The sequence below is a fragment of the Dendrobates tinctorius genome, unplaced genomic scaffold (assembly GCF_039654945.1).
Source record: "Dendrobates tinctorius isolate UK_male_01 unplaced genomic scaffold, ASM3965494v1 ptg000009l, whole genome shotgun sequence".
NCBI lineage: Eukaryota > Metazoa > Chordata > Amphibia > Anura > Dendrobatidae > Dendrobates > Dendrobates tinctorius.
In genome coordinates this window covers 21,919,975-21,942,851 of record NW_027361677.1, presented here as the reverse complement: position 1 = coordinate 21,942,851, position 22,877 = coordinate 21,919,975, and the positions used below count along the sequence as shown (strand labels likewise).

The window sequence follows — 22,877 nt, the reverse complement described above, 5'->3', positions numbered from 1 at the left end:
ATTGTTTCTCTCCCGGATGGGGGTTGTAGTCAGATGTCTGGGTGACTATAGATGATCAGGAGCAGCGGCTCATTATCCTACAGATGGTGGAGGGAGTAGTCCTGCTGCACAATTATTCTTGTACAATAATGTATCACATTTCCAATCTCATCATATGAAATATGCAACAAGCTTGCGACTCGTGACAGCTCAGTATTTCTGCTGCCCCTGGTCTCCATGGTTTGCACAGTTGCCACCTCCCAGGGGCTCGGCCTCCTCTCCCAGATCCTCCTCTCCTGAAGCTGTAACAGTATCTGTAGCCTTCTGAGCAAGAACACAAAGCTGTGCAGCAGAGGCAGAGTCAGTCAACATGGCAGGTAAGCTGCATTGTGCTGGCCTACCAGGGACCCCACTATATAAAGGCAGCTGACCTCTAAAATCCTCCCCAAGGTAAGCGCTGCCCCTTTAAGAGCTGGTGGGAAGGCTGAGGATCTGCTGTTTCATTCCTTCTGTGCAGAGATTTCTTGTTTGTGTCATTTTCATCCAGGGTTTTTTTTATCCTTTTATTTTTTTTTTCCATATTCCACGTGATCCTGACCACTCTGATGGGCCCTTATAGGATTGGCCGGAGACCTCATTCTCTCAGCCCATACTTGGTGACATTTTTTGCATGCCTCCAGGATTAAGGGAAAAGTGGGAACAAAGATGAGAATTGTCTATAATCCTGTCTGTGTGATCAAGGTCTTAAGTGAGTTCAATATGTGCATGGCGTGTATGGGAGCAGCTCTGCTTCCAAAATCACCGGAAAATTGCCGAAAAGACTCGCCCTATTCATTTCTATTGTAAAACCACTTTACTATTTATACGTTGACTTTTTTTTTTTCTTACCTCTTGACGTTTTGAAAGTTTGAAAAAGAGCTGGTTGAGAAAATTAACAAAAAAAAAAAAAATAATAATGCACATGTCTGATGTCCAATCAGATCTCTGCCAAACAAAAAAAGTTTCCAGAAAAAAACACTCACTTTGTAATGGAAATGATAACCTCCGCAGCAGGTAAGGCCCCACCTGAAGACCCCAGCGGTTTGTTTTCTAACCAACAGCAACGTCGATTAAAAAAAAAAAAATCACATGATGCCAAAATGTAAAAATGTAAAGTGCGGCAGAATATGTTGGCGCTATAGAATTATTAATTATTATTATTATTATTAATGAGTCTCGCTGAAATCCTGACCCTCCCTAAGGAGAACCATGTAATCGCTTCCATAGAGATGTCTTATTTACAAAAGAGATAGGAAAAAAAATTAAAAATCCCTAAGCGACATGTTTGGATTGCAGAAAAACAAACAAACAAACAAAAAAAAAAACAGAAACCCATTGCCTAATATCATGTGTGAGAATATTTATAATAAAAAAGAAAAAATCAAAACAAAAAAACCTGAGGCATGAATAATAGACGTATTTCAGATCCCGTTGGATGCCATTCAGACCAATGTTGATCTATGGGGCCGTACACACGTCCGATTTTTTTTTTTCCTCGGATCTAGCTGTTCCCAGTAAAAGAATGGCAGCATGCCCGAGGTAGATCCAATCAGCCATTCTACTCAGTTCGTCCGTGGAAACCATCAGACTGCACTCAGTTTCCACCTCACTTTAGAAATTGAAATCAATGAACAGATTGGTTAGATGTGTTGGGCGGCTATGTCTATTATTCCTGATCTCCCCATAGGTGCTGAGAGTCATATAGATCAGGGTGCCCCAACCTCAGTCCTCAAGGTCCACCAACAGGTCATGTTTTCAGGATTTCCCTTGTATTGCACAGTTGATGGAATTATCACCTTGGCAATACTAAGGAAATCATGAAATCATGGCCTGTTGGTGGGCCTTGAGGACTGAGGTTGGGGAACCCTGATATAGATGACTTACCCAGAGGTTAGCACTCGGGCACCATGATGGCCCAGTGGTTAGCACTGCTGCTGTCCAGTGCTGGTGTCCTGGGCTCTACTCTGAGGACAATGAGATTCCTCCTCTCAGGTGTATTTTATAAATTATAATCAGTGATTGTAATGGGACCTGCTCTAGTTTTTTCTGACCTTCCCATAAATGCTGAGAGTCCTATTGATAATATGGCCAGAAATAAACTCTCAGGCAGCACAGTGGCTCAGTGGTTACCTCCATTGCCATCCTACACTTCAGCCCTTAGTTCAACTTTGAAAGAGATTTCTCCTCTCAGACACATCTTAGAAAAATAAATCAGAGGCTTCAAATGGAACCTGCTCTTCCTTCTCCTGACCTGTCAGTGGGCACTTATAGGTATATTGATGACCCAAGCATCAGGTAAGTCACAGAGAGCACGGTGGCTGAGTGGTTAGTGTGGTTACCTTTCAATGCTTGGGTCATTAGTTCAATTCTGACTGAGGTTGGAGTAATTCTACCTCAGTTGCACGTTATAAATTGTATTTGGCCATGCTGTAGTTTTTCCTGATCTTCTCATAGGTGCTGGTAGTAATATCAATGACTTTGCCAAAGGTTATCTGCCAAACAGCACAGTAGCCCAGTGGAAAGCGCTGGTGCTTTGCAGTATGGGAGTTCAGGGTTCAAATCCCACCATGGATGACATCTGCAAGGCGTTTTCCAACACTTGTGCCCTGGTTCAATTCTGATTGAGGACGATGAGAATCCTACTCACAGGTCTACTTTAGAAATTGCAAATTGACCTCCTCTAGTTGTTCATGATGTGTCGGTGGGCACTAATAGTTTGATAACCTAGTCATCAGGGAGCATGGTGGCTGTGTGGTTACCTTTCAATGCTTTGGTCATTAGTTCAAATCTGACTTGGGTTGGAGTAATTCTACCTTTCCGTTGTACTTTAGAAATTGCTAATAGACCTGCTCTAGTTTTTCCTGATCTTCCCATAGGTGCTGGTAGTAATATCAATGACTTTGCCAAAGTTTATCTTCTGAGCAGCACGGTGGCCCAGTGGCAAGCGCTGGTGCTTTGTAGCATGGGAGTCCAGGGTTCAAATCTCACCATGGATGACATCTGCAAGGAATTTGTTCAATTCTGACTGAGGTCTGAGTAATTCTCGCTTTCAGTTGTACTTTAGAAATTGCCAATGGACATGCTCTAGTTTTTCATGACCTGTCGGTGGGCACTGATAGACATATTGATGACCTAGCCTTTAGGTAATTCTCAGGCAGCATGGTGCCTCAGTGGTTAGTGTGATTACCTTTCAATGCTTGGGTCTGTAGTTCAATTCTGACTGATGTCTGAATAATTCTACCTCTCAGTAGCATTTTAGAAATTGCAAATGGACCTGCTCTAGTTTTTCCTGATCTTCCCATAGGTGCTCGTAGTAATATCAATGACTTTGCCAAAGTTTATTGCCTGAGCAGCACGGTGGCCCAGTGGAAAGCACTGGTGTGTTGCAGCACATGAGTCCAGCGTTTAAATCCCACCATGCATAGCATCTGCAAGGAATTTGGTCAATCCTGACTGAGGTCTGAGTAATAGAACATGCTCCAGTTTTTCCTGACCTGTCGGTGGTTACTGATAGGCATATTGATGACCTAGCCATCAGGTAGTTCTCAGGCAGCATGGTGGCTCAGTGGTTAGTGTGGTTACCTTTCATTGTTTGGGTCCTTAGTTCAAATCTGACTTAGGTTGGAATAATTCTACCTCTCAGTTGCACTTTCGAAGTTTCAAATGGACCTGCTCTAGTTTTTCCTGATCTTCCCATTGGTGCTGGTAGTAATATCAATGACTTTGCCAAAGGTCATTTTCCGAGCAGCATGGTGGCCCAGTGGAAAGTGCTGGTGCTTTGCAGCATGGGAGTCCAGGGTTCAAATCCCATCATGGATGACATCTGCAAGGAGTTTGTATGTTCTCCCTGTGCTCAGGTGGTCTGCCACCCATGCTCCAAAGACATACAGGTAGGGACTAATGATGGTGTTAACTGTGCAGCATCCAGGAGGGCTGCTTGCCCCCTTCATTGGGCAAGTAGCCTCAGTCCTTATTGGATGAATGTGCTCATACAAGTGATTGGCTTGTATATAGACAGCTCAGTCACTGAGCTGTTGTCTTTTTGGACTTAAAAGCCTTTTGCGCTGCTAAGTCCATAAAAGACAACAGCTCAGTTGCTAGCGACTGAGCTGTCTATATACAAGCCAATCACTTGTATGAGCACATTCATCCAATAAGAACTGGGACTACTTGCCCAAAGAAGGGGGCAAGCAGCCCTCCTGGATGCTGCACAGGTAACACAATCTCTGGCCCCTACCTGTATGTCTTTAGAGCAAGGGTGACCACCCACCTGAGCACAGGGAGAACATACAAACTCCTTGCAGACATCATCCATGGTGGGATTTGAACCCTGGACTCCCACACTGCAACGCACCAGCGCTTTCCACTGGGCTACTGTACTGCTCAGAAGATAACCTTTGGCAAAGTCATTGATATTACCACCAGCACCTATGGGAAGATCAGGAAAAACTAGAGAAGGTCCATTTACAAGTTCTAAAGTAGACCTGTGAGGAGGAATCTCATTGTTCTCAATCAGAATTGAACCCAGGGCACGAGCATTGGATAGCAGCAGCACTAACCACTGGGCCATCATGCTGCCTGAAAATTAGCCTTTTTGTAAGTCATCTATATGACTCTCAGCACCTATGAGAAGATTAGGAAAAAATAGAGCAGGTCCATTTACAATTTCTAAAGTACAACTGAGAAATAGAATTACTCCGTCCTCATATCAGAATTGAACTAAGGACCCAAGCATTGAAAAGTAACCACACTAATTGCTGAGCTACCATGTTGCCTGAGAATTACCTGATGGCTACGACGTCAATATGTCTATTACTGCCCACCGACAGGTCATGAAAAACTAGAGCAGGTCCATTTCTAAGAAAGACCTGTATGGAGGAATTACTCAGACCTCAGTCAGAATTAAACTAAGAACCCAAGCATTGAAAGGTAACCACACTAACCACTGAGCCACTATAGAATTACCTGCTGGCTAAGTCATCAATATGTCTATCAGTGCCCACAGACAGGTCATGAAACTGAAGAGCAGGCTCCCTTGTGGTCGCTGATTTCATTTTCTGAGATGAGTCTGAGAGGAGGAATCTCATTGTTCTTGGTCAGAGCTGAACCAATGAAAACAGCAAAAAGAAAAAGAAAGCCCCAGTGTTACCATGCTGCCCCATGGGTGCTTACCCACCAGCAACAGCAGGCTGTGCCCGAGCTATGAGATGGGAACAAAAGGCTTGTAGTATCCGTGTTCTCAGACAAGAGGGCGGCCGTTCACTGTGGGACATTTTTGACATGTCCACATACTAGAAAACATCACGTTATAATCTCCATGACACGATCTCCAGAGTTCGGTGCACAAGTGTCCTCTCTGCTCCCCCTGAGTGTATCCTGAGGGTCCTCTCTGCTCCCCCCCCCCCCGAGTATATCCTGAGGGTCCTTTCTGCTCCCCCCCAAGTATCTCCTGAGGGTCCTTTCTGCTCCCCCCGAGTATATCCTGAGGGTCCTCTCTGCTCCCCCCCGAGTATATCCTGAGGGTCCTCTCTGCCCCCCCCCCCCGAGTATATCCTGAGGGTCCTTTCTGCTACCCCCAAGTATCTCCTGAGGGTCCTTTCTGTTCCCCCCGAGTATATCCTGAGGGTCCTCTCTGCTCCCCCCGAGTATCTCCTGAGGGTCCTTTCTGCTCCCCCAAGTATCTCCTGAGGGTCCTTTCTGCTCCCCCAAAGTATCTCCTGAGGGTCCTTTCTGCTCCCCCCGAGTATATCCTGAGGGTCCTCTCTGTTCCCCCCGAGTATCTCCTGAGGGTCCTTTCTGCTCCCCCGAGTATCTCCTGAGGGTCCTTTCTGCACCCCCGAGTATCTCCTGAGGGTCCTTTCTGCTCCCCCCGAGTATCTCCTGAGGGTCCTCTCTGCTCCCCCCGAGTGTATCCTGAGGGTCCTCTCTGCTCCCCCCCGAGTGTATCCTTAGGGTCCTCTCTGCTCCCCCCAAGTATATCCTGAGGGTCCTCTCTGCTCCCCCCGAGTGTATCCTGAGGGTCCTCTCTGCTCCAGCCCCGAGTGTATCCTGAGGGTCCTCTCTGCTCCCCCCGAGTATATCCTGAGGATCCTCTCTGCTCCCCCCGAGTATATCCTGAGGGTCCTTTATGCTCCCCCCAAGTATCTCCTGAGGGTCCTTTCTGCTCCCCCCGAGTATATCCTGAATGTCCTCTCTGCTCCCCCCGAGTATCTCCTGAGGGTCCTTTCTGCTCCCCCGAGTATCTCCTGAGGGTCCTTTCTGCACCCCCGAGTATCTCCTGAGGGTCCTTTCTGCTCCCCCCGAGTATCTCCTGAGGGTCCTCTCTACTCCCCCTGAGTGTATCCTGAGGGTCCTCTCTGCTCCCCCCCGAGTGTATCCTTAGGGTCCTCTCTGCTCCCCCCAAGTATATCCTGAGGGTCCTCTCTGCTCCCCCCGAGTGTATCCTGAGGGTCCTCTCTGCTCCCCCCCCGAGTGTATCCTTAGGGTCCTCTCTGCTCCCCCCAAGTATATCCTGAGGGTCCTCTCTGCTCCCCCCGAGTGTATCCTGAGGGTCCTCTCTGCTCCAGCCCCGAGTGTATCCTGAGGGTCCTCTCTGCTCCCCCCGAGTATATCCTGAGGATCCTCTCTGCTCCCCCCCGAGTATATCCTGAGGGTCCTCTCTGCTCCCCCCGAGTATCTCCTGAGGGTCCTCTCCGCTCACCCCCCGAGTGTATCCTGAGAGTCCTCTCTGCTCCCCCCCAAGTGTATCCTGAGGGGCCTCTCTGCTCCCCCCCGAGTATATCCTGAGGGTCCTCTCTGCTCCCCCCGAGTATCTCCTGAGGGTCCTTTCTGATCCCCCCGTGTATCTCCTGAGGGTCCTTTCTGCTCCCCCCGAGTATCTCCTGAGGGTCCTCTCTGCTCCCCCCGAGTATCTCCTGAGGGTCCTCTCTGCTCCCCCCGAGTATATCCTGAGGGTCCTTTCTGCTCCCCCCCGAGTATCTCCTGAGGGTCCTCTCTGCTCCCCCCGAGTATATACTGAGGGTCCTTTCTGCTCCCCCCAAGTATCACCTGAGGGTTCTCTCTGCTCCCCCTGAGTATATCCTGAGGGTTCTCTCTGCTCCCCCCGAGTATCTCCTGAGGGTCCTTACTGCCCCCCCCCGAGTATATCCTCAGGGTCCTCTCTGCTCCCCCCGAGTATATTCTGAGGGTCCTCTCTGCTATGGTAAAAGCTGAAATCCACAGCAGCATTCAGTGCCGGTGCTGTGAAATGCAGCAGATTTTATAGTCTTAAAAATCTGGATGAAACATTGACCCATATGATCACACCCCGGCTCCAGGCGCCAGCAAGAGAACGTATCTGGGTTATTCTGCATTCCTTAACTACGGCTTTTATTTTTTTCTGATAATAAATCTTCAAGTTTAAAAATCCAAACATTTCATTCTTCCGACAACACGAGGGCCTGTTCTGTGCATTGTCTGCAGCAGCTATGGTGTCAGCTGTTAGAGAGGGAGGTGACGGTTGTATAATACAGCTGCCATCATTATGCCGTAACCAAACAGCGCCTTAGGTTTACCATCTTTCTGCCACGACATCATGGTACATCGCGAAGTGAGAAGGGGTTAAATGAGTTGTACATAATCAGAAATACATGGCTGGTTCCTTATAAAGACATTGGAACCAATCGGCAACACCAGAAACGGCCCATAGGCAGGTGTGGCACTATTTTTGAAAGGAAGCAGCCTTGGAATTCTGAGGGTATGTGCACACATATAGGCAACGTGCCGCCCGCTATGCTCCCATATAGGCAACGTGCCGCCCGCTATGGTCCCATATAGGCAACGTGCCGCCCGCTATGGTCCCATATAGGCAACGTGCTGCCCACTATGGTGCAATATAGGCAACGTGCTGCCCGCTATGGTCCCATATAGGCAACGTGCCGCCCGCTATGGTCCCATATAGGCAACATGCAGTCAGTCCGCTATGGTCCCATATAAGTAACGTGCCACCCACTAGTTTCCCACATAGGCAATGTGCTGCCCGTTATGGTCCCATATAGGAAATGCGCCGCCCGCTATGGTCCCATATAGGCAACATGCCTCCTGCTATGGTCCCCAATAACTGAACTGCTGCCCCCACAAATCTTGTCACTGTCATGGCAGCTACCTTCATACAGGTCTATGTACAGTAGCTTGTATTGAGTTTAATACCAGATGATCCATTTGGAACTGGTCCATGACATTAAATCATACTTCTACCTACGCTCATAGGTACAGTAAATCCATATAAACAGACTGCAGGGTGATTCATTGTATTCTGTAGTCACACACCTACAGCGACTTTATCTAAAGACCTAAACGGTTCCAACTCCTTTCCCTTATATTTTGGCCCTGGCACATGAACACCCGCCAATTCTTCTGAATTCTTGCCAGGTGACAAGGATTGCCACACAAGCCCTGTACTACTACAATGGCCCAAAACCTCTGCTTTTTGGGTGCACTATGTCTCTGGGCCCCAACCAGTATCACCTCTGATCCTCCCATGTATCCCTACAGTGGGGACATTCTGGAAGAACCAATAGCAAAATTATTATGGGTTAGTCACCCAGTCCCAGGAGTCCCCAATGTTCAGATTACAAAGGTTACATTCAGACCCGGGTGCCCCAACGGCCAATCCCAGATATGGACAATAGTACAAAAAATAACAACTAATAGCTTGTGGGGCTGCTGTGCACATTTTGCATTGGACCCTTGAGCTTTAAAGAGGATCTGCCACATGCCATAAATACATATTTTATTTAGCTGATGTAAATGCCGCTGTTCTCCTGAATCCGGCGATGTTTTCCTTTTGTTCCTGTGCCTCCCTGTTCCTGAGATATGGCCTCCTCTTCCCAGTATGTAAATTAGTTGTTTATTTTATTTGTTTACAAATGGGTGTGGTCTTCAGATATTGATGACCACACCCGTTTAGAAAAGAATGACTAGATTTATACATAGAATAGGGGTCCATATCTCAGGAATGGAGAGGCGTAGGAACAAAAGGAAAACGTCGCCGGATTCAGGAGAACGGCGGCATTTTCACCAAGTAATACAATTATATATTTATGGGTCGCCCTCCCAGGGCCGTGGGGTACTCGGAACCGGGCCCGATGAGCTTCAATGGGAGATGTCACGGCAGCTGGGACCCGGCCCGTGGCCCTGGGCGCCCATTGTAACAAAGAGGGAAAGTTCAGTGTCCTTATGATGATTAAAGTTTCTGAATGAATGTTTTGTGACGTCACCTGTGGTGTTCGGCAATGAAGGTGTTAAGCCGACGCTTCAGACAGATCCTCTGGGACAGATGGTGTGGTGCAGCAATGATGGTGTAGCCCTCCACAGGTAGGGCTGTAGTCCCAAGGCAGTGAGATGAAGTGACACTTAGATGGTGTAGTGTCGGGCGCAGGGCTAGGCACAAGGATGTAGCAGTGCTGGGTGTGTTGACGCAGGAATAAGTGGAGGACTCCAGGGCATGTAGTTCCAAAGCTTTACTCACAGTCTGTTGCAGGTACAGGTGCCGTGTCCTCCGGGTCAGGGGCTCAGACAACCTCCAGGCAAGATGAAGCACTCCTTTCCAACACTCCGCCAACATATATGCCTTTTCTGAATGTCTCCCTCTTAGCGCCTTTAGTGAAGTACTCACAGTACTGAGTTACACTGGAGTTCCTCCTGTCAGATGTTCCTATGAACTCTACTTGTATGGCAGACAGCTGTAGCCTGCTTCGGGGACTCTCTGCTACCAAGTCCCGGCTCTCTATCGATGCTGTTGTGCCCCCAAGTTTGGTGTGGGAATAAAGTGGTGACAACTTCTATTCCTCCGGTGTCTGCTGCAGGACCATTAGTATCCATACAACTTCGGGGACCGAACCCCGGCCTTGCGCTTAGAACTTGGGAAGGGTTCTCTTCTAACTCTAATCCTTAGTTCTCTTCTCCTCACGTTCCGTACTAATCCTTTCCTTCTTATGGAGAGTCAGGCTGTCTTTCAAAATTCCTTTCCTGTGCCAGCGGACCCAGGTCACTGAGGTCGGCTGCAGCAGTTCCTTCATCCATCCCACTCAGGGGATCTTCACTCTTCCTCTGACTCTGTCAGACTGACTAAATCCTAAACTCTTCCCGCTCTTTTGATGCAACCTAAACTCCACCCGCCTCCCAGCACGCTTCGTGCTTTGCCTCCCAGATACGTTCTCTTGCTGGCGCCTGGAGCCGGGGTGTGAACATATGGGTCAATGTTTCATCCAGATTTTTAAGACTATAAAATCTGCTGCATTTCACAGCACCGGCGCTGAATGTTGCTGTGGATTTCAGCTTTTACCATAGCAGAGAGGGTGCTTTGCTACACTACTGTGTTGTGTGGGATGCCAGTGTTGGAGCATGGTCAGGTGTCTCCACCTTACCTGAATGGTGGAGTTGCACACCTCAGGAGAAGGTGCAGTACCTCTGTGGCGACTGAACCCTCAGGGGCACCACATACCCCCCTGTTAAACACAGCACGTCCGCGGGCTGTAAAAAAAGCAAAGATGGACAAATGCAGGAGCATACAACATTTTTGAGATGCTAAATAAACAGTTCTTATCTAAACTTCCCAATGTGGGAGGCACTGACTCTTGAACGTTGCAAACAATTTTAACTAACCATCTATATCTTACTACAGTTCCTAATTCAAAGTGCTATTTCAAATATTATCATTAACACATTCCTTCATCATTTCTTCTTTCACATTTTCTACTTCCTATTATGAACCTTGAGTGACAACCGCTGATGCCTGGTTCGTCATCTGCATCTTTCAAATCTTTATCTTTATTCAAATCCTTCATCTCTTTATTAAAACATTCCTAATAGTTATTGCTATTCACTAGATTCTGTATAAAAGCTGTTCTCTAACTATTAATACTCTCATGAGGTACATTATAAAATACTTCACATCAAAACTTCAATAATTCTTGTAAGTGCTGGACACCGCTCCCAGCCGGGATCTCTTGCATTGTCCTTTTGGTGGGAGCCATGCTCCAGGTGAGGTAGTCCTTATTCCAAAAAGTGCTATGTAAAACCAAGAAAGGGCACCTAAAGAGGTGCAACTATATACATCACAGTTCCGGATCATTCAGTGTCCATGATCTCCACAGTTCAGTAAGAAAAACGCTGCCAATAAAACTAGTCAACAAAACTGGAATCAACAGGAAACATCATGATAACTAAAATAGAAAAACAGGCACAATGGTGCAAATACCCTCCTGGGTAACAAAGTTAGTTTTTGGTATGTTCTTTAATGTTGGTGGTCCCCTCATGGGGGACTGGAAGCTGATGACTTGGGCTGCTTCCAGGGAAGGACTTGTGAACATCCTCTTCCTGCTTGCTGGCCAAAAATTCCAGATACTCCTTTTCTCCTGGAGTGAGGTTGGCATCTCCCTCTATAGGTAGCACGTCAACCGCTGCTGGTGATATCTCTGCTGCCTGTACTTCTGCAGAAATTGCAGCTGGTACCAACGGATGTTGTTCCTCAATTTCAGGTGGTACTGCAGTTAGCGGCACTACTATCCGTTGCTGCCGAATGCTGTCGCTTGATGCCTGAGCAATCACTGGGCCGTTTCTGTCCACAGGCGTCGTCCCTAACACCAGGATCATGGTCGGGGCAGTGACTGTGCCTGGTGCTCCACAATGAAGCTCCGGTTCCTGTGAGGGTACAGGGTGGCGAATGATGGCAGCCACAACCCCTGAGGCTGCCTGGTAGACGGACGGCAGTCGCGTCGGCACTGGTGCAGGGTTGACGTCCGCCAAGACCTCTGGGGTGGACCTGCGCGGCTGCGCCAGGTCCGGCTAGGGCCTCAGCCCCTGCTCCACCGCTTGCTCCGTGACTCACATATATCTCCTTCTAGCAGGCCGCATCCAGTGGCAGCACCGGTTTAGAGGTGGGCGCTGTAGATGTTATCGCAGCGGTCGTATGCCCCGCTGGGGCTGCCTGGGAGCAACTGGTTTTTCTCCATCGCGTTCTCCTGGCCTCCGCCCGTCCTCCATGATGGTGTTCTCCCTTTCTTCTTCCTGTCTCGACTCTTTTCCCGCCACCGGCCCTCCCTCCTCCTTCTGAGGGCGGCGTCTTCTTCCTACTCCTCCGTACCAGCCCAGTATACGAACCGCTCGGGGGGTGGGCCATGTTGCAGTTGCATAGAGGTTCAGGCAGGGGAGGCCCAGGACAGTTCGCGGTCTTTTCTTAGGACCACCCATATTGTCACGCCCTTTTTCTCCACGCCGGTGGCCATTTTTAGAGTCCATTTTATAGTCTATTAATTTGGTTATTCTGCACATTGTCAGCAATCTTTTTAAGTCCAATAAATCCTAGGCACACATAACCCGGTGGCATCGGGCTTCATCATCCTGTTCGTCACGCCAAGTTGGGTCGCCCTCCCAGGGCCGTGGGGTACTCGGTACCGGGCCCGATGAGCTTCAATGGGAGGTGTCACGTCAGCTGGGACCCGGCCGTGGCCCTGGGCACCCATTGTAACAAAGAGGGAAAGTTCAGTGTGCTTATGATGATTAAAGTTTATGAATGAATGCTTCGTGACGCCACCTGTGGTGTTCGGCAATGAAGGTGTTAAGCCGACACTTCAGACAGATCCTCTGGGACAGATGGTGTGGTGCAGCAATGATGGTGTAGCCCTCCACAGGTAGGGCTGTAGTCCCAGGGCAGTGAGATGAAGTGACACTTAGATGGTGTAGTATCGGGCACAGGGCTAGGCACAAGGATGTAGCAGTGCTGGGTGTGCTGACGCAGGAATAAGTGGAGGACACCAGGGCATGTAGTTCCAAAGCTTTACTCAGTCTGTTGCAGGTACAGGTGCCCGCCTCGGTGCCGTGTCCTCCGGGTCAGGGGCTCAGCCAACCTCCAGGCAAGATGAAGCACTCCTTTCCAACACTCCGCCAACATATGTGCCTTTTCTGAACATCTCCCTCTTAGCGCCTTTAGTGAAGTACTCACAGTACTGAGTTACACTGGAGTTACTCTTGTCAGATGTTCCTATGAACTCTACTTGTACGGCAGACAGCTGTAGCCTGCTCCGGGGACTCCTTACTACCTAGTACCGGCTCACTATCTTGTTGCTGTTGTGCCCCCAAGTCTGGTGTGGGAATAAAGTGGTGACAACTTCTATTCCTCTGGTGTCTGCTGCAGGACCATTAGTATCCATACAACCTCGGGGACCGGACCCCGGCCTTGCGCTTAGAACTTGGGAAGGGTTCTCTTCTTCTCCTCACGTTCCGTATTAATCATTTCCTTCTTATGGAGAGTCAGGCTTTCTTTCAAAGTTCCTTTCCTGTGCCAGCGGACCCAGGTCACTGATGTCGGCTGCAGCACTTCCTTCATCCATCCCACTCAGGGGATCTTCACTCTTCCTCTGACTGTCAGACTGACTAAATCCTAAACTCTTCCCGCTCTTTTGATGCAACCTAAACTCCACCCGCCTCCCGGCACGCTTCGTGATCCAAGCAGGGAGCCACCAAAGGGTGCTTTGCTACACTACTGTGTTGTGTGGGATGCAGGTGTTGGAGCGTGATCAGGTGTCTCCACCTTACCTGAATGGTGGGGCACCACACCTCAGGAGGAGGTGCAGTACCTCTGTGGCTACTGAACCCTCAGGGGCGCCACATTTATGCCTAGTGACAGGCCCCCTTTAAATTGTACTTTTGCATGTACTTCTTCCAGTGTAATCTGTGGTTCACACCTGAGTGATTCACACAGAAAATGGCAATTGTTGTGCCATATATAGGAAACGTATAGAAGAGCGATTAACGCATCTCTGTATAATCGCCACTTATCTGTTTATTGTGTGTGATGTACAGGAATAAATGACTCCACCCTAGAAATACTTCAAACACCAACTGCTCTAATGACTTGCTGCTCCCTATGAATAGTCACTAACAGCCATACTGATAATAACCCTGGGTACAGCTCATATCTTACCACGTCTCTGAACTCTCCGACCGCAGCAATGCAATTTCTTTACTAATTGTAACAAAAGCTGTCATATTACATTACTGATCCTGTAATCCTGCGACGCTCCTCCTCTTCTGGGGTGTGTCCAGAGCTGCACTCACTATTCTGCTGGTGCAGTCACTGTGTACATACATTACTGATCCTGAGTTACATCCTGTATTATACCCCAGAGCTGCACTCACTATTCTGCTGGTGCAGTCACTGTGTACATACATTACATTACTGATCCTGAGTTACATCCTGTATTATACTCCAGAGCTGCACTCACTATTCTGCTGGTGAAGACACTGTGTACATACAGTACATTACTGATCCTGAATTACATCCTGTATTATACTCCAGAGCTGCACTCACTATTCTGCTGGTGCAGTCACTGTGTACATACATTACATTACTGGTCCTGAGTTACATCCTGTATTATACCCCAGAGCTGCACTCACTATTCTGCTGGGGAAGTCTCTGTGTACATACATTACTGATCCTGAGTTACATCCTGTATTATACCCCAGAGCTGCACTCACTATTCTGCTGGGTTAGTCACTGTGTACATACATTACATTACTGATCCTGAGTTACATCCTGTATTATACCCCAGAGCTGCACTCACTATTCTGCTGGTGAAGTCACTGTGTACATACATTACTGATCCTGAGTTACCTCCTGTATTATACCCCAGAGCTGCACTCACGATTCTGCTGGTGCAGACACTGTGTACATACATTACATTACTGATCCTGAGTTACATCCTGTATTATACTCCAGAGCTGCACTCACTATTCTGCTGGTGCAGTCACTGTGTACATACATTACATTACTGATCCTGAGTTACATCCTGTATTATACCCCAGAGCTGCACTCACTATTCTGCTGGTGAAGACACTGTGTACATACAGTACATTACTGATCCTGAATTACATCCTGTATTATATTCCAGAGCTGCACTCACTATTCTGCTGGTGCAGTCACTGTGTACATACATTACATTACTGGTCCTGAGTTACATCCTGTATTATACCTCAGAGCTGCACTCACTATTCTGCTGGTGTAGTCACTGTGTACATACATTACAATACTGATCCTGAGATACATCCTGTATTATACTCCAGAGCTGCACTCACTATTCTGCTGGTGTAGTAACTGTGTACATACATTACATTACTGATCCTGAGTTACCTCCTGTATTATACCCCAGAGCTGCACTCACTATTCTGCTGGTGCAGTCACTGTGTACATACATTACATTACTGATCCTGAGTTACATCCTGTATTATACCCCAGAGCTGCACTCACTATTCTGCTGGTGCAGTCACTGTGTACATACATTACATTATTGATCCTGAGTTACATCCTGTATTATACCCCAGAGCTGCACTCACTATTCTGCTGGTGCAGTCACTGTGTACATACATTACATTACTGATCCTGAGTTACATCCTATATTATACCCCAGAGCTGCACTCACTATTCTGCTGGTGTAGTCACTGTGTACATACATTACATTACTGATCCTGAGATACATCCTGTATTATACCCCAGAGCTGCACTCACTATTCTGCTGGTGTAGTCACTGTGTACTTACATTACATTACTGATCCTGAGTTACATCCTGTATTATACCCCAGAGCTGCACTCACTATTCTGCTGGTGCAGTCACTGTGTACATACATTACATTACTGATCCTGAGTTACATCCTGTATTATACCCCAGAGCTGCACTCACTATTCTGCTGGTGCAGTCACTGTGTACATACATTACATTACTGATCCTGAGTTACATCCTGTATTATACCCCAGAGCTGCACTCACTATTCTGCTGGTGCAGTCACTGTGTACATACATTACATTACTGATCCTGAGTTACATCCTGTATTATACCCCAGAGCCGCACTCACTATTCTGCTGGTGCAGTCACTGTGTACATACATTACATTACTGATCCTGAGTTACCTCCTGTATTATACCCCAGAGCTGCACTCACTATTGTGCTGGTGCAGTTACGATGTACATAAATTACATTACTGATCCTGAGTTACATCCAGTATTATACTCCAGAGCTGCACTCACTATTCTGCTGGTGCAGTCACTGTGTACATACATTACATAGCTCTAGTTATAAACCATGTCACTAACCCATGTAATGTAGAAATGTTGGTTGTATCAGTGCACGGTATATGCCGTTTGGATGATGGTGGTTAATATCATTTTGCGGTTACATTACATAATGTCTATATGATATTTGTATATTCTATAATCTCTTAGTAAATATTCTATTTCTCGTTCAGGGAAGCGCGCTCTTGTGGTTCTGGGTCATCCGGAGCGGACGTCCTTTAATTATGCAATGAAGGAAGCCGCTGTGCAAGCTCTGGAGCGGAAGGGATGGGAGGTCACTGTGTCTGATCTATACACCATGAAGTTCAACCCCCTAGTGTCCAGAGATGATATTACAGGTACAGTCCCATATAAGTAACAAGAGGTGAAATATTTTGGAGCACATTTATTACGGTTAATGCTTAAAAATTTTATAATACGTACATTGTGTCAGATTTATTATGCGTTAGACACTTTTTCTGCATCACTAGACAATTTTCTAAAATGTCTGTCAAGATGCACCAAATCTGTTATATAGCTTGTGCAACAATAATACATTTGGCAAATATTCTGTTTGTATCCTGTAATTTATTTTTTTCTTTAATAGCTTGGTGGGGTCTGTCGCTCTCTCCCTGCCCAAGTGTGTAGCGCTATACCTTTTTTATACATTTTTTTGTTAATGTGAGTCTTGCGCCCGCTTCCCTAAAAACAGAGTAGTAGTAGTAATCCATTGCAGGTTGACTGGGTGAAGAAGGCTGAAAAAGGGTGAGGGTGACTTTTATGCAGACTTCCAGTTGGGTCTTATAGAGGAGGATTTGGGTTCGGTATACCAGATGTCACGCAGCGCCTCGAGACTGTGGATGCTTACCTAGTCTATCCCTGTCCCTTGGATTACTCCTGAAGGTGTAGACGTCAGGTTCACGTGCCTTACTACGCTCCTATATCTATACGTATCAGTCCCCTCCCCTACTCACTGAGTCGTGAAGCCATAGAGTAATTCTATACACTAACAACAAGGTAAGATGAACAGGGATAAATAAAAATAACAAACTTCTTAAATAAGCAAAGGAATAAATCCATATTATTTGTGTACATATATTCCCTTAAAAACTTTTATTGATAGTTTGAATAAAAAACACCAATTCCCGTGTAATCCACAAAGACAAAAAGCCCTAATCAAAGACTACAATAACCTATCTGGACACCTTCCTAGCCGTGGAGGTTGGCACCCTAGAAGAAATCGATTATTTGGCGCCCCCACTCGGACGTCGTCTGTCCCTATCTCCCCTAACTCACCCTGGATACAAAGGTGAGAAAACAATCAATGAAAGGAATGAGATGAAGGAAGGGAAGAAAAAGGTTATATGTAGAATAACTATTAATGGGCAAGAAACATTATATCATATTAGGAGTGACCCTAAAAAAGGTACTAATCTCAATAAGAGACCAACAATAAACCACATACAGCAATGTTATTGCACCCTAGGTACATGTGCTGATAGAGTGAAGTATGGATATAAAATCCAAAGTTACATCACAATGCAGTTCCTAGACAAATTGAAAAAGTCAAAACATGGCCTACATATATAATGCTCATATGAGATAACATATGGATATAATTTATCCCAAAAATGAAAAAAAGCATGTATGGCCATGCAGTTACTTATCAGAGAGAGTAGAAAATCGCCTTGACGCGTTTCCCCGTTGTTGCGGTTCCTTAGGAGGCCTATAACTTTAGTACCATCGATGCTGGATATGTTTTATGATGCCACAGATACCATGATGAAAAAGGCATAGGGGCGGTCTCAAAAGAAGGGGGTTATATAGCCCTCATAGTAAACAATCTATCAGCACGCCCAATCAGCATGTCTCACACTAAGCAGTCACAGGAAGTAAAACCGCTCACTTGCCTCACCAATCAGACATCGCTTAAGAGGTAAAAATGATCCCTCTGCGTTCCATCCATAGTCGGCGTGGGTGTCAGCCCAACTGCGCATGTGTGGAAATGTCATATTCCTCCTAAACAAAGCGCCAGCTTCAAACTGCGCATGCGCAGGGGCCGCATAGATCCATAGTCGGCGTACGTGTAGGCCCAACTGCGCATGTGTGGAAATGTCATATCCCTCCTAAACAAAGCGCCAGCTTCAAACTGCGCAAGCGCAGGGGCCGCATAGATCAGAGATCCATCAGATCAACAGCGCATGTCCAAAATGAATGCCAGAGATATTACTCATAAAAATAAGGCCCACTGTGCATGCCCAGAAATAATATATTAAGTAATTAAAGAAAAAGGAGCTTCAAACCGCGCTAGCGCAGGACCCATTGAAGATATATCATTATACCCAAAGCATTTATACAGATATATAGAAAGAATCTATTTTAGAGCCCGGGGATTTTTTCTTTTTCTTTTTTAGAAAATCTGGATAAATATGCTAAGCCTCAAAAATTGATATAACAAGCAACAAAGAGGTAGAAGTAAGCTTAAATCAGAATGAAAAGATATAAATACCAACATTAAATACATAATAATATGGGACTATGGATGGAACGCAGAGGGATCGTTTTTACCTCTTAAGCGATGTCTGATTGGTGAGGCAAGTGAGCGGTTTTACTTCCTGTGACTGCTTAGTGTGAGACATGCTGATTGGGCGTGCTGATAGATTGTTTACTATGAGGACTATATAACCCCCTTCTTTTGAGACCGCCCCTATGCCTTTTTCATCATGGTATCTGGGGCATCATAAAACATATCCAGCATCGATGGTACTAAAGTTATAGGCCTCCTAAGGAACCGCAACAACGGGGAAACGCGTCAAGGCGATTTTCTACTCTCTCTGATAAGTAACTGCATGGCCATACATGCTTTTTTTCATTTTTGGGATAAATTATATCCATATGTTATCTCATATGAGCATTATATATGTAGGCCATGTTTTGACTTTTTCAATTTGTCTAGGAACCGCATTGTGATGTAACTTTGGATTTTATATCCATACTTCACTCTATCAGCACATGTACCTAGGGTGCAATAACATTGCTGTATGTGGTTTATTGTTGGTCTCTTATTGAGATTAGTACCTTTTTTAGGGTCACTCCTAATATGATATAATATGTTTCTTGCCCATTAATATTTATTCTACATATAACCTTTTTCTTCCCTTCCTTCATCTCATTCCTTTCATTGATTGTTTTCTCACCTTTGTATCCAGGGTGAGTTAGGGGAGATAGGGACAGACGACGTCCGAGTGGGGGCTCCAAATAATCGATTTCTTCTAGGGTGCCAACCTCCACGGCTAGGAAGGTGTCCAGATAGGTTATTGTAGTCTTTGATTAGGGCTTTTTGTCTTTGTGGATTACACGGGAATTGGTGTTTTTTATTCAAACTATCAATAAAACTTTTTAAGGGAATATATGTACACAAATAAATTAAAATAACAATCATAAAAAATACTTAAACCAGAGTGGAAAGCAGGGGGGTTTAAAGGAAGGAGAAACCAAACAGGAGAGAACGAGAACGTGCACACAGACAAATCTCCAAACGCCAACTCGACCTCCAACCACAAACTACACCTCCAACTCCTAACCAGGAAGTAAGAACTAACACTGGCAATTCCTAAGTGCGCAAAGTGACCGTATATAGCAGGGGGGAGTGGCCAACACTGAACAGCTGCGGCAATCTAGGTAGGAAAGCTCCAGGAGCTTCAACAGAACACATTAACCCTTGTACCGCCAGCAACGAAAAAATCCTCACTGTTTAATATGATGGTGAAGTAATTCTAACCAGCGCAGGAGTTTGTGAAAACAGACACCGCGGTATCCCCCGTGGCACCAGACCTGCTCTTTATTATCGGCTACGGCGGACTAGTTCTATTTATAACATACAGTAGTTATCATTGGTTTGCTTACACTGCAGCAGCCATTCACCTTTTACCAATGTAATGAGTGGAGAGTAATATATAATATTGTGCAGGAGAAGCCCAGAATCCTGATAACTTCAAATATGGCCCAGAATCCTTGACTGCCTGGCAGGAGGGACGGCTCAGCAAAGACATTGTAGCGGAGCAGAAGAAGCTGGAAGCTGCGGATCTTGTGATATTTCAGGTACAATCCTGCATCCACAATACTGGACTTAAAGAAACTGTTGCAGATGCAAATAAGAACAATTAGGCTTTTAGTGTTATTTTTCCAATTTTTGTTATTACATTTATTTTGATCAATCTGTTTATTTTCCATTTGTCAGTTTCCGGTGTTCTGGTTCGGACTCCCCGCCATCGTCAAGGGCTGGTTTGATCGGGTTCTAACGCAAGGATTTGCTTACAGTCTATCATCTATGTACGACAATGGACATTTTAAGGTAAGGCGATCAATAAGTGACATTACAAAGAACGCCAATTACGAGAAGGCACCTTAAAATTGCTCAGAAAAAGTCTGTGGAAATCTGAAGGCAGTCATATTTAATGATCACACAGGTTTCCATTTTCTTTAGGTTTCATCTAGCTTTCCCTGTTTCTGCAGGTATTTCACCCAGTGTTCCCCATCTCAGCAAGGGTTTCACCCAACTTTTCCAGTTTCAGTAGCATTCCCAGTTTCTGGAAAGGGTTTTTCCTGGCTTATCAGTTTTCTCCAGGGGTTTAATCTAGCTTTCCCCATTTCTGCTGGAGATATCACTTAGCGTTCCCAGTTTCAGCAGGGGGTTTCAACTAGCTTTTCTGGTTTGTGTAGCAGTTTCACTTGCTCTCCCAGTTTCTGCAGGGGTTTCACCTAGCTTTCTCAGCTTCTGCAGAGGATTCACAACCTAGCTCTCCCAGTTTCTGCAGGGGTTTCACCTAGCTTTCTCAGCTTCTGCAGAGGATTCACAACCTAGCTCTCCCAGTTTCTGCAGGGGTTTCACCTAGCTTTCTCAGCTTCTGCAGAGGATTCACAACCTAGCTCTCCCAGCTTCTGCAGAGGATTCACAACCTAGCTCTCCCAGTTTCTGCAGGGGTTTTACCAAGCTTTCTCAGGTTCTGCAGAGGATTCACAAACTAGCTCTCCCAGTTTCTGCAGGGGTTTCACCTAGCTTTCAGCTTCTGCAGAGGATTCACAACCTAGCTCTCCCAGTTTCTGCTGAAGATAACACCTAGATTTCCCAGTTTCTGCAGGGGTTTCACTTGCTTTCCCAGTTTCTGCTGGAGGTTTCACCTAGTTTTCCTAGTGGGTTAAACTGCAAGATTTTAGATCTGGGCCTACAGGACTTTCATAAGCCGCCAAGACTAGATTTATTTTACAAGGAAGTCTCAGGAACAGAGAGGTACAAGAACAAAATGGCAAATGATTCAATACAGGGGCATAAACACCCAGTGGAAAACACAAAAAAAACAAATCCTCTTTAAAATGATCCCTTTTTTTTTTTTTTTTTTTAAAGGTGAATCTATGTGGACACAAAACAAATGCTTTGACATTTTCTTTCCTTCCACAGAATAAAAAAGCGGTTCTGTCCTTCACGACTGGGGGTCTGGAATCCATGTACACCCCAATTGGGATCAATGGAGACATCAATGTTCTTCTGTGGCCAGTACAGGTAATACAACTGATACTTTAATGTATGTATTAAAGGGTAGAGGGTGTACTGATAAAGACGAACCCCCCCCCAAAAAAAAACAAAAAACCCAAAAACCTAAACCACTTATACATCTATATAAGGGACTTGGGGCCCGTGAAAGTCATTCCTGTAGTATAACTTGTTGAGGTTTACAAAGAAAAAAAAAGTAGTTTACATAAACAATTTTATTTTGTATGCAAATTAGGGGGCTTCGGGTGCACTGAGTCCTTTGGCTATGACGTGCCCCCTGACTTTGCATTGTGAGCATTGGATATCTTGATTAACAGGTCATACAGTGTCCGTGTGCAGCAGCAGAGCCCTTGAATGAGTTCTGCCCCATCAATCAAGAAGCTTCCTACACATCTGACATTAAAACTTTTTTTTTTTTTCCAAAGGCAGCGCTGCACTACCAGACACAGCCTATGCTACAGGGTGGCGCTGTTTCTGTACAACCCCTTCAGCTTCTTTGTGCTCTTTCCACAGAGAGGGATCTTGCACTTTTGTGGTTTCCAAGTGCTGGAGCCTCAGATCAATTACAGCATTATGCACGCTCCTCCCGAAAAACGCTCCCTCAGCCTCGATGCGTGGCAAGCTCGCCTGGACAACATCTGGGAAGAAAAACCCATTAACTTTGCAGCCAATGAGGATTTCGACCTTTCATTCGCAGGAGGATTCGTACTGAAAAAAGAAGTGTTAGAGAAGAATGCAAAGAGCAAATATGGGCTAACTGTAGGTCAGCACGGGGGTAAAGCCTTCCCCCCTGACAGTCAAGTAAAAGCTGGCTGCACCAAGCTCTGAGCGCGGGGCCATCATGTCCAATAAAGTTGTCTTGTATTTCGCTGTACTTAGTCTTACTTTTTTCATATGATCACTCAGGACTTATAGGATGTACATAGAAGCCTGGCGTTCTACTGAAAAGGACATTGAAAAGATTGCTGGCTGAAAAAAGATGATCGAAACCGATCTCCATACTATCGGCATGGTGCTTAAGCAATGGCCATAGTCAACGCCTCTGCCAAATGTCCTTTTCAGCAGGATGCTAGTCAAATACGCACACAAATCAGATAACTGGGCAGCGTGAACAGGCTACCAATTACCTGTCAAAGGAGCAAACTCCCTCGTTAGTCGGTTTAAATGATTTTTAAGCTTGCTTAAATATCATTGTTCTCGGCAGCATGTTGTGCTGCCTAGAGC

General features: G+C 46.0%; 1 protein-coding gene across 2 annotated transcripts; it reads left to right on the top strand.

Annotated features, from left to right (window-relative positions):
* The first annotated feature begins 216 nt into the window (after positions 1-216).
* Positions 217-22,527, top strand: NQO1 (NAD(P)H quinone dehydrogenase 1). 2 transcript variants are annotated; one of them, XM_073584348.1, is made up of 6 exons: positions 217-356; positions 16,297-16,461; positions 20,073-20,203; positions 20,343-20,456; positions 21,561-21,662; positions 22,167-22,527. In XM_073584348.1, the coding sequence occupies exons 1-6, from the start codon at positions 350-352 to the stop codon at positions 22,479-22,481; spliced, it is 834 nt and encodes a 277-aa protein (XP_073440449.1). In that variant the 5' UTR covers positions 217-349; the 3' UTR covers positions 22,482-22,527. The 2 variants fall into 2 exon arrangements, with proteins under 2 accessions (XP_073440449.1, XP_073440450.1); XM_073584349.1 differs by lacking the exon at positions 217-356 and adding an exon at positions 410-429.
* Positions 22,528-22,877: the final 350 nt, after the last annotated feature.

Coding starts and splice junctions, on each gene's coding strand:
- NQO1 (XM_073584348.1), top strand. Junction 20,204..20,342: donor CGGATCTTGTGATATTTCAG/GTACAATCCTGC, acceptor TCCATTTGTCAG/TTTCCGGTGTTCTGGTTCGG. Junction 21,663..22,166: donor TTCTTCTGTGGCCAGTACAG/GTAATACAACTG, acceptor CTCTTTCCACAG/AGAGGGATCTTGCACTTTTG.